The sequence below is a fragment of the Lytechinus variegatus genome, chromosome 2 (genome assembly GCF_018143015.1).
Source record: "Lytechinus variegatus isolate NC3 chromosome 2, Lvar_3.0, whole genome shotgun sequence".
NCBI lineage: Eukaryota > Metazoa > Echinodermata > Echinoidea > Temnopleuroida > Toxopneustidae > Lytechinus > Lytechinus variegatus.
In genome coordinates, this window is record NC_054741.1 from 64135081 (window position 1) to 64148015 (window position 12935).

Here is a 12935-nt window from a genome sequence, read left to right on the forward strand (position 1 = left end):
GTGAAAAATATTCATATTTTTTTATGGTTTTCATCCGAATTAATCATATTTTAAATGTTTAATTCTTCAAATTGGTTAGGTTTACGAGAAAAAACAACTCTTAAGCTTTCGAATGGTATATAACTCAACGTAATTGGGATATGGTTTCGGGTCTTACAAGGGCAGTAGAAATTCGGTCTCCCAGCTCATTACGTATTCAAGCCGGCGAGAGTCTTGCATACGCGTACGATAAAATAGCGGACTTTTCTCAGTGTTGCGGGCTGACTGAACAAGAGCAGACCACAAGCAGACCAGGGGCGGACCACCGATTTACTAAAAAAGGGGGGTAAAAATGTCTTACTTGAAACCTGAGAACTCCATCTTTCCATCCTTGTTTTGGTCATAGTATCTGAAGATATAACGACATCTTAATTCTGCAGGAAGACCTCCATGAGGCGCTGAGGGTTGCATAGCCGCAAGACCGTTGATGAAGTCCTCTGGGTCAAGGTACCCTTGTCTCTTAGAATCAAAAGCCCTATTGCATGTGAAAGATCAGGGTCTCCGTCTTACAAAGAGTTGCAATTGATCCGATCAACCACAACTATGGAAAGCCACCAACGTCAACATCTAAAATGCATATTTTCTTCAAAATGTTTTTGTAAATATGATCTGTACTCATACATTCACTGTTTTCTTAACAACTTTGAGTGCTCCTCTATGTTTTCCAAGGACATTGTGCAAATTTCCTGTATGAAAATTATGACAATGATGGATTTCCATATAGTTGAGCTTGACTGGTACAATCATAACTCTTTGTTAGATGGGGGCCCCAGACATAAATATACTTAGAAATCATTGGTATCATGTGTCTTGTCATAATTTTTTTCTCTCAGTTGAATGATGTGGTTTTTTTATTCATTTTCTAATTTACTTGTATTTTATTCTATGTTATTTTCAATACACTTTCTATCTAAATTCCAAATTCATTTCACAAATTTGATTTAAATAGTCAAGGATAATTATTAAATGAATGTATACATAATTCATGAGGATACCATTTAATCAATCTTTAAAACAGGTTTATAAGCAGGGTACATTAGGTTTTGTTTTGCTGTTGTTTTATTGTTACAAAGCTGGGTCTTATGGAAGAAAGCCCTGTATAAACTAACTAAATAAATACAAATAGAAAAAATATATAAATTAATAAATAAATATATGAACAAATAAATAAATAAAAAATAAATTAATTAATTGATTGATTAATTTATTAATCAATTAATTAATTAATCAAATGAATAAATATGACAAAATTTATAACTACAAGACCCTGACATAAATTTTATCATATTTTTTGCTTAACAAGTATACTAGAATTCTGCACATTTATGAAACACATATTCTTGGCATGCTAAAAATAAGAGACAAGTTGATAACAATTTTAATGACAAAAGTTATGACTTCCATCAGAATATTGATTCTGTCATATCTAAGAGAAAAAAAATATAGTAGGTGAGATTTGAATTCACTTTTTAGCATGGTCAGGAAGCAATCTGCCATAGGAATAATACAACATTATGACTGACAGAATAATATAAAGGCAGATCATGTCAAGTTAATTTGACCAAAATTATCCATTCATTAAAAAACTAAAAGAGAGAAATGAATAAAAATACCAAAGTTGCAGAATTTTAAAACTATTGATCATACATCATAAAGACCCTCAATTCATCTAACACAGGTGAATCAAAAGTCTTATTCAGTATCAATTAGGAAGGGGAAACTTACCCCTTAAAAATAAACCATTATGCCTACATTTGTATTTTAATTATCATTAAATACTATTTTAACATTGTATTATCATTTAAATGTTTGCTTTGCTTTGCTTCAACCTGTTACCTCTTCAACATCCTGATTTTTTTTTTATTCATCATTATGTTCTTCTCCCTTCCAATGTAACCCCATCCATTCTGATCCCAACCACATCCATCCAGCAAAAATTAACAACCCTTCTCTGAATTAAAAAAAAAAAACAGTGCAGCATTTATTGCATTTGTCATACCCTCTAGTGAAGATATTCACACAATAAAGCAAAGAGGACACAAGAGCAAGATAGAAAAGAACAAGTATAATATTTATCCTTCAGTATCCAAATCATGAGAACAAATGTTGCCATGGTTACTGTGTTTGTACTTTCACTCAATTCTTCATCCTCTTCAGACGAAACTGAAGTATTTCACCGAGACTGCTGCGTCTGCTGCGTGATAACTCTTTGCTTTATGTAAGTGAACTCACACGCCTGAATTATATCTGTACACTTCCATTGGTGATGATTTAAAAAAACAAGCAAGGCAAGAAATCTTTCTTTTGACAGTGCCTTCCATTTCCAAGGTCCCTCATTTTAACATAAAGCATTCATATATGCTAGTTCTTTTTTCTTGCATTGGTTTCTGCATGACGTTTCACTGGTTGCCATGGTAATTTGATTATATGTTCAAATGGCTGCATATGTGCTTTTGTATTCTCTGAAAGAAGATCTTTTTCTTCTCGGTATTTTGATAAAAAAATAAAAGAAAAATCTACAAAACATTCACTTCACTTCCCTAGATCTATATGTATTGATTTTCATTACTTGATTACTTGCCTCTGTTCGGGAATATGATGTGAATTTAATGAAGTTTTCCAGTTCATACTCTTTTTTTTACCACCACTATTCTCATCAATCAAAGAAAAAATATTGACAATTTATGTAAGATATTCTCAGTGAGATGTATCGAGAAATACTACTAGCCTGGGGAAAGGAAGAGTGGGATTAAATCCACAGTCTTCAAGACAGTTCATTTCATTATTTCAAGTTTAACTTTACATGATTATTTTAATGTTGAACGGTTAAAAAATTACCATTTTCCCCCTTCTCCCACCTGTCCTTCATTCCTTTGTTCCTTCTCTTCTTCTACTCTTCACTCCTCCTTTCCTCATTTTTTTTCGTGCTGTTCTCCCTCCTCAATAATATTCTTCTTCTCCTCCTCTTCCTCCTCTGCTTCTCATTCTTCTTCTTTTTCTCCTTCTCTTTCATCATCATCATCATCATCATCATCAATTACATCATCATCATTATTTTCTTCTTTCCCTCTTTCCTACTTTTTAAAAAAAATCTCATCTCCCCTCCCCTCCCCCTCTCACTCCTCTTACTGATCTAATTTTCTTTTTCCTCCCGCTCCATCTTTTTCTCCATCTCCTCCTTCCACATGCCCTTATCCTTTTCACTCTCTTATCTTCCTTCTTCTCCTACCCCCTTCTCCATTATTCCTTCTCCTCCCCCTCCCATTCTCCAAAACGACCTGCATTATTAAAAACTCAAAATTTACCTGAACAGATGTGGACACGAGACCGATGGAAGTCCCTTCTCACACATATACTCCGTGAAGACAGCTTGGCTCATCGTCTGGCAAGGGGAACACCGCTCCCAATACACAGCAAGCAGGTAGCTCTGCTCTGTAAAAATACAATTGAAAAAAGGTTAATGTGATATCATTTAGAGTCAAGCAGTAATAAATAACACTGGTGTACAGATGGGGTAGGCTTTAGAGCTCTACCCCCCCCCCCCAAAAAAAAGGGAAAGAAAGAAAAAAGTGTATGATAAAATCTATAAATTATATATTTTCTAAAAAGGGTCAATATTTTCTCACATTTTCCATGTTTGCCTCAGCCTCAGTCCTGACTCAAATTGTTTGCCTCATCATGCCATTGACCATAAAAATTGCATCTCTTATCCACCCCCCCCCCTATCTCTCTCTCCTCTCCCTCCCCTCAATCTAGGTGGTAATAGTAGCTCATCTCAATAACACTAATACAGTAGCTGAGCATCCTTAAAGGACAAGTCCACCCAAACAAAAACTAAAAAAATAAAAAGAGAAAAATTCAACAAGCATAACACTGAAAATTTAATCAAAATCGGATGTAAAATAAGAAAGTTATGGCATTTTAAAGTTTTGCTTATTTTCAACAAAATATTTATATGAACGAGCCAGTTACATCCAAATGAGAGAGTCGATGACATCACTCACTCACTATTTCTTTTGTAATTTATTATATAAAATATGAAATATTTTTATTTTCTCGTCATTGTCATGTGAAATGAAGTTTCATTCCTCCCTGAACACATGGAATTCCATTATTTTAACATTTTGTGCTTCAGGCAAGGAGGTCCTAATTGTCAAATTCATAAAAATTGAAATATTGTATAATTCAAACAATAAAAAACAAAAGAAAAAGTGAGTGACATCATCAACTCTCACATTTGGATGTACAACTGGCTCGTTCATATAACTGTTTTGTTGAAAATTAGTGAAACTTTAAAATGTCATAACTTTCTTATTTTACATCCGATTTTGATGACATTTGCAGCATTGTGCGTGTCTGATTTTTCTCTATTGATTCAAATCAACATTTTTCTGGGGTGGACTTGACCTTTCAAATACATTGTATAGTATATTATCTCCATGTAGATCAAACATATCATCAATGCCTGCTTGCCATCGGGGAAAGTGATGACTTCATTGGTATTTGCATACATGTAGACTAGCGGCTACATTCTCGCTTCATACAGTAGACAAAAAATACCATCTGTACAAGTCATTTACTTTCTAAAAATGAAACATCACGGTTCACCATGATACACTTCATTGCATGTCTGAAAGCATTCAGTGAACAAACCATGTGGATAATGCCCTAGAGAATAAAAGTGACAGAGAGTGAAATACCTACATGTACATACAGTATCACAGTGTCCTCATCTCAAACAAGTAATACTATAAACAATCCAAAATTTTCCTAATATTAAACAAATGTAATTTATCTGGGGTAATTTCCTGCAAATTGTGCTGAAATAAGCAACCCTTTCCTACACTTAGATGCCTGAAATGGCCCCTTCTTTACAATTTTTCTGGATGTGGATATTTTTCATTTATCTCAAGTAAAAAGGGGAAAATCTGAATTTTGCCCTTTTCTTGCAATTCACTCGCAAAAAAAATCACACAGAAACTGGCCCGTATTCTGAAAAGTCTGGGTTTAACTTTAATAGAATGTAGACATTTTGGAAAGATAAACATGTCAAAATTTGTTTTCATGGTATGTTTATTATGTTTACTGTACTCTTTCCTAATCCTTTCATGGTGAAGACAATTGTCTTATTTTTTCCTTGCCAGACGGTTAATCATGATTTGGGAATCAAATGAGCTGCTTCATTGAAACTCTACTGTTAGAACTTTATGTCACAATTGGCTATCCACAGTTAAACCACAACTTTAGACCAGATTTTGTATTAAATCCGACCTCAGAATACGGGCCACTGTGTTCATTCATTTAAAGGGCCTACCAAAATTGTAGTTTGCTTGAATCCATTCCACCCATCTTCGGTTTAAAAAAAACTTATTAAAAAAAACATATCACCTGTGAAAAAAAAAACCAATATTTCAATTTAATAGGCAACTGAAATTACCTTGAGTGCTATAAATAGGATGGAATTACACACAACACTGTTTACGTATTAAAGAAAAATCAATTAACTTTCATGAAAATGATTAAAAGTTGTCATTGGTTGTCATAGTAACATAAAACAGGCCTCATGTGCAATATCATATCCAAACACAGGGACAAAGCACTGTTAATAAATGTTAATAATAGTAAGAGCTGCATATCCTGAACAAGTGGAGCGCCTCTGGCAGTCTCACCTGCATCATGCAATTCGATACAGCAGCAAAGCTGACTTTGAAAACTACTATAAAATAATTATTCACAAAAAACACCATCCATATAATGATACAATACTATGTTCATTGACAATAAATGACATTTGACCTTGATCATGCAACCTAAGACTTGTCAGTGACACTTGATGTATTGCAATACCCATACATTATTTTCAGGTGTACAGTGCACAAACATGTACATGTACATTATTTTTACAAAATTTTACAATATAAATATCAAATATTTGCTTTCAAGAGAAATCTTAATCTTTTCTTGAAATAAATCATCACATCCCATACACACGGAACATTTATGCAACTTAAAATGGTACATAAATGTAAAAACAAAGTTTCAATTCATCAGCCTGTCTTCTCAAACTATCAAAATGCAGAAATGATTAAAAGATTGTTAAACTAAATCATTATTATAACAAATGGTTCAGCCTAGTGTGTACGTGTATGCATCATGATTCAACAGCCATCATTAATTACACTGTATTATTATACTGGTGCTTACGATATAATTAATCATTTGATCAAAGAAACATCAAATGGTAAGAGGGAATCATAATGATTATAAAAACATTATTCCCAAAAAATTGATGCGACTTCAAAAGATTGCAATTATGAAATTGGTAAATATTAAACATTATGAATGTGTATACATACTTCCAATCCTTTCAAAGTGAACAAAATATACTTGAAACTGAGCAACACTCAATGATAACTACGATAATTAAACCTATAAGCTCTATAGAGGTAGCAATTGATGTGTGAAGAGTTATGCATGAAGAGTCTATCAATATGGTATGATATATACAGAGTACACTGTAAACAATGAAGTGCTAATTTAGCACTTACAGTGCTTGTATAGAGACTTCAATATGAGTGAGCTGATTTTCTAGTTTAAATTTGTGTAGTTGTTCTTGTTTTTCATTAATTTCAGTACTTCAAGTCTTCAACTCCATAACAAATTTCTATTTTTCTCATAGTCTGAGTCCTTGAACAGACATTCTGCACTTTAATGCAACAATTTCATATGTAGCTATTGGGTAAATAAACACTAGTAAACTGTTGTATTATGAAATCTTTGTTTATTGTATAAATGGTCACCCAAACCTTTAAACTTTGCAGAAGAAAACAGGAAAAATTATATCCCTAATTGGAGAAGTACATCCTTAAAGGTCAGATACACTCCAGAAATATGTTGATTTGAATAGAGAAAAATCAAAATAGCGTAACGCTGAAAATTTCATCAAAATCAGATGTAAAATATGAAAGTTATGACATTTTGAATTTTCGCTTATTTTTCACAAAACAGTGATATGTATAATTCAGTGACATGCAAATGAGACAGTCGATGATGTCCTTCACTCACTATTTCTTTTGTTTTTAGGCCTATTTTTGGATTACACAATATTTCATTTTTTACATATATGACAATTAGGACCAAATTGACTGAACCATACAGTATTATACAATGCAAATTCCACATGTTCAGGGAGGAATTAATCATTGTTTCATTTGACAATCAGAAAATTAGAATAATTCATGATTCATACAATAAAATACAAAAGAAATAGTGAGTGGATGATGTCATCAGTCTCCTCATTTACTTACCGACCAGGATCTGCATATAACTGTTTTGTGAAATTAAGCAAATGTCATAACTTTCTTATTTTACATCCGATTTTGATGAAATTTTCAGTGTTATGCTTGTTGGAATTTTCTATTTTTATTCAAATCAACTTTTTGTTGGGGTGGACTTGTCCTTTAAAGGATAAGTCTGCCTCAACAAAAAAATTTGATTTGTATAACAAAAACACAAAAATGAAACTGGCACATCACCTGCTGAAAATTTCATCAAAATTTCATGCAAAGTACAACATCTATGGTACAATGTATTTCAAAATTTCATTAATTTCACAAAACATGGAGCCAGTGATGTTACCCGCTCACTATTTATTTTGCATTTTTCTTTTATGAAAATAAATTGAAATATCTTCAATATTTTACATGTGAATATGGTTTGATTCCTATTTGAGTTCTCAGATATGTGGAATTTCCAATGTTGCAATATATCAAGAAACAAAGAAGATGCTCCTTATTCTTAAAGCTGCAAAAATTAAAATACTCTATATTTCATACAATAAAATACAAAAGAAAGAGTGTGTGACAATATTGAGGGTCTCTTTTGCATATATCACCATTGTTGTGCTTAGAAAAGTGTTTCATGAAATTAGCAAAACTTTGATTTGTCATAACTTCGTTACTTTCCATCTAATTTCAATGAAATTTTCATCATTATGCTTGCTTGGTTTTTATATATTCATCCATCTTTTGTTGGGGTGGACTTACCCTTACTTAACTCTACATACATGTATAAAAACGTGAATGTTAATTTTGATTTATTTTTTTTTACAGATGTGAAATAAAGTTATTTCAAAATTTCACTTAATTTCATATAGTTCTATGCACAAAGTAGGTGATATGTACATGTAAATGAGGAAACCAACAATGTTGGTGCAATGGAACATGCTACATTAAAGGGGTACTACAGGCTAAACAAAATTTGTAAATCTTAATAAATAGAATAAAATTCACAAAGCAGAATGCTGAAAATTTCATCAAAACCTGATAACAAATAGCAAAGATGTTGAATTTTGGAGTTTGGCAATATATTGTGAAAATAATTATATGCACATCATGAATATTCATTAGGTGGGCTGATGATGTCTTATCCCCATTTTCCTTTACCTCATGTTGTTACATGAAATCAAGTGGGGATGTATAATAATCAGTTTTCTCATTGAATATTCATGAAGACATACCTAGAACTGTTAATCTAGAATGATGCAAATCTTTAAAATGCCATAATTTTGTTATTCCTCAGATTTTGATCAAATTTTTATTATTTTTTGGTTTGATTTTTCGTTATCTGTACAAATTATATTATTTTCAGCATGGAGAACACCTTTAAGTAAGCATTGTACAATAATGAATATTCTTGAAAATATTTTATTATAAACTTGAGACTGGTATAGACTCACCTTCTGGGCCAAACTTGACAGCTTCTAACATGTGCTTGAATGCAGACATTGTCCCAGAATGTTGATGTGTACCACTCTCTCTACTATAAGAAAGCTGAAGTAAGCTCCTTTCATTGAGCAATGACAATGGATATTCCTTTCCTGAAAAAAATGAAATATTGCTTTGAGACATTTTCATTTTCATCAGAACTACTTCCTTCAATACTTGTAGTTACAGAGGAATTCAAAGTAAGGAAATGAAAATAACCATAGGAAGCTTTCAAATTCTTTGATTTGGGTACAATATCATTGTAAAATAATCCAAGTGTAAACTCATTATACATGAATGTGGCACAATGTGGGTAAATTTCTTAATGAAGGAAAACATGCCGTGGCTGGGAATCAAACCAACGTCCCTGAGATTGAAAGACGAGGGGCATAATACTAAACCACAACACCCCCCACATCATTTTATTACCCCACTGAATCTTCACTGAACAGGCTGAGTAACTTCCTCACCTTTCTCAATGGCCTCCATGAGTTCAACGGGTTCTCTTCCTTGGAGGTCACCAGACATTGCCAAGCTTTTCACTTCCTCTAAGGTCACCCACCTCTGCCCACATGGAGCATCATCGGGAGGAGACTGTGGAGCAGCTGTAATGATAATCATTATTCAATAAAGTTGATGCCGATGGACAATGGTGATGACACAGGGTCTTAATTCAACCAAGACTACCAAGGCCATGGCCTTGGATGTCCTGTAGATTGATCTCAATAGGTGGTTTCAAACCGCCTCGATCATAAGAATCCCCGTTCAATTACGAGAACTTTTTTAGGCTAAAAAATACCCTTTAATTATTCCTGCATTCACACCGCCCCGAAACATACCCTTCGGGATATGTTCCTGAAGTCACGAGCATGCGCAGTATGCTCTGATAACCAGGCAAAGCGCGAGATTCAAAATCACTAGCCCAGCAGCCACTCACTGCACCCACGCCCAACGACACGCTGGGCTAAAAGTTCCCGTAAATTTCTTTCACATTGCCAAAATACCTGCGACCTTGGAAAAATCCCCGCGAAAGTTCTCGTAATTTCGCCAAGTACCTACATGTACAATTTAGCAGGTATTTTCTTTCGGGGAAATTACGCGTAGTTTGCTTTCACATTACCAAAATACCTGGTATTTCCTGATCGGGGTAAATTTCCCGATCAGAGATTACCTAGAACTGACGAACTTCGAGGCAGTCTGAAACCACCTTATGCTCATCCCATTCCCATTGGATATATTTTTGTGCCCTTTTGAATTTTTCAAACTTGTGCTGTACAGAAATTATGTGCCCAGTGGAAAAATGGCCTTGCCCTGAAAATAATGAAATTCAAAGCCTGTGATGATAATGATGACGGTCAATATTATCATTATCATGATCATGTGTATGATGATCTAACTTTGAACAATGATGATGAATTGATGGTGATGATGATGATGATGATGATAATGATGATGATAATGATGTTATGATGATGATGAGGATAATGATGCTGAATGTTGCTGATGATTTTTAGAATCAGAAGGTTTATTGACCAGTCTGCCTGTCACAATGCTGTTCGTTCATTGGTTCTGTCTCGTATTGATTATTGCAATGGGCTCCTTTCTGCGATTCCCTCTAATCAATTAGTCCGTGTTCAACGACTACAAAATTGGGCGGCACGATTAATTCTACAGGTTTCCCGGGATCATCCTTCCCAACCACTCTTTAATTCTCTTCACTGGCTTCCTTTTAAACAGAGAATTACGTTCAAATTACTCGTGATTGTCTACAAAACACTGAATAAACAGGCTCCACAGTATTTAAGTAGCTGCTTGAATCTGTATAGACCAACCAGAGCTCTTAGATCGGCCAGTGATCACCTTCGTCTCACATATTCATTAACTCGTACATTAGCTGGTGACAGAACTTTTACGGTGTCGGCTTCAAAATCCTGGAACAACCTGCCACTAATAATTAGACAGTCTCCATCATTAGCAATCTTCAAAAAGTCATTGAAAACTCATCTCTTTAATACTTTGTAGTTTTTAAAATAGTACATCTTATTCATTGTAAGCGCTTTGGGCCTAATGGGAAAAGCGCAGTACAAATGATAAGTAATAATAATAATAATAATAATGATGATGATGATGATGATGGTGACGGTGGTGGTGGTGATGATGGTGATGATGATGATGGTGATGATGATGATGAAATAATTGTGACATCAATGGTTTATGCTAGAACTAAATTCAAGTGAGCACATACTATACCTTGTCCATTATCTGCATTTTCAAGTGAAGCCAGAAGACTTATAACAAAGACCCTTTTCTTTCTTTGCTCCCTTTGAAAGTCTGGTTTATTCACCAACGAGAATGTGACCTTCAACAAGCTTTCCAATGTGGCCAGAATCTTTAGGTCCTACATGTACAAGGGATTGAAAGAATTCAAACAGAATGTATAATGATGGCTGTAAAGGATTTAAAATTTGTATGGATGAAATCGTAGGAGTGGGTAGCAACTTCAACATTAGTATGGTCCTGTGTAATTTACCAGTTATCAATGACACCTTAGAATTCCTGCGATCCGCTATACATGACAGCAGGCTAGATTAACTCATTCATGATCACAATTTAAGGTTTAACCCATTCCTTTACAGCTTTTATACAATTACAAAGCAAAATGCAAATAATTCACACTGTCATAATTTATGCACGGGTATTACTAAAATTGTGACAATAACTCACCCTACGGGCATGAGGAAACCAACTTGAAAGTGTAGCATTTAAACAGCTACATGTAGATAAACCTTTGAATCGACATGGCAATTATGTAATTACAGTGTAATATGGCTATTGCCTCCGATGTACATGTATGAACATAAGATTAAGAGCCTGCACATGCATGTAGGAAATTATGCTGTCTAGAATGTGATCAATATCAATATTTTTTTTACACCAGTCCGCCCAAATTATTTCCCTTCAATCATATTGCACTACAACAAATAGAGTTTCCTCATTGTTTGAATTGGGATTTAGATTCAAAATGTTACAATGCATGGTACAGCGTACATCCACAATATAACACAATTTTTAAATCTAATGGCCAACCACCTAATAAATACACAACTCCTTTACTGTTGGGAAGGACTATATGGGCTCTAATTTGGGACTGACGTGATGGAGGTATGACAATATAACAATTTTTATTTAGTCAATACGCCTCATGAATATTCACAGGCACACAAAATGTAGGCCTAATGATGTAGAGTAATTTCTGCCACATCAGTAAGCTTGATTGGTGTGGTTCAATCAGTAAGCCAACTGCAGTCCTGAGTCCTGACTATTGACATAGGTTTAAGTCTCATCTTTAACGATTTTTCAAACTTTTCTCAAATTAAAATTATTTAAAGCAAGAATCTGAAAAAATCAAGTTGGTACTGAACAGGAGCCCATACAGTCTTCTATTTTGTTTTAGTTTAATTTTATTCTGTAAATTTAGATCTACCTGTACTACAGGGAAATACTTAACAGTCAGTCCGCAGCCCGTCCGAAAGTGCTCTATTTTATTCAGCGGTATGCATAGCCGTCCGTGGTTATGCATACGTAATGAGCTGTGAAGACGAACTTTCCGATCGGTGTTTTTTGCTCTTAGAATCGTTTATTCCTCACAAAATTGGTCTTATTTTATAGATAAGGCTTTGAAATATCTGATCATTTGAATAAAATGCACATTTGACGTATTTTGAAGACCGATATTTAGCTTAGAAAAAAGGATTTTTTTCAAGAAATATGTGTGAATAAACGGAGCGTATTTTTGCATAGAAATCACACTTGCGTCAAATTGATATTATAATCAATGTAAAGCGTAGACATTCTTCTTTACGACTAAAAAAAAAATAATGAAATTTCATGATGTAGCAAAGTCAGGAACCACAAAAAACCACGGCAATGTCCATCGCAAAATGATTGGAATTGCAGTACAATTGCCGACGCGTTCTGATTGGTCAACAGCGGCGCACAGACTTACAACATTTTATATAGCATTAAAAACCCGGAAGTGGTACGAAAGCGATCTGTGGCGACTTGCGTAGGCACTATGTTTGACGTGTGCAGGGACCCTGGTTCGAAACCGACCGACGGAGTGTTTTTTTT

At 34.1% G+C, this 12935-nt stretch overlaps 1 protein-coding gene across 1 annotated transcript in view; it reads right to left on the minus strand.

The window, feature by feature from the left end:
• Nucleotides 1-12935, minus strand: part of LOC121408628 (serine/threonine-protein phosphatase with EF-hands pef-1-like) — a 77323-nt gene that overhangs the window by 49645 nt on the left and 14743 nt on the right. Inside the window, exons 4-8 of the mRNA XM_041600160.1 lie at nt 11055-11202; nt 9275-9409; nt 8777-8917; nt 3345-3471; nt 341-514 (exon numbers count right to left, since the gene is read on the minus strand). Coding sequence (XP_041456094.1) covers nt 341-514; nt 3345-3471; nt 8777-8917; nt 9275-9409; nt 11055-11202 — 725 coding nt within the window. The remainder of the gene's footprint in view (nt 1-340; nt 515-3344; nt 3472-8776; nt 8918-9274; nt 9410-11054; nt 11203-12935) is intronic.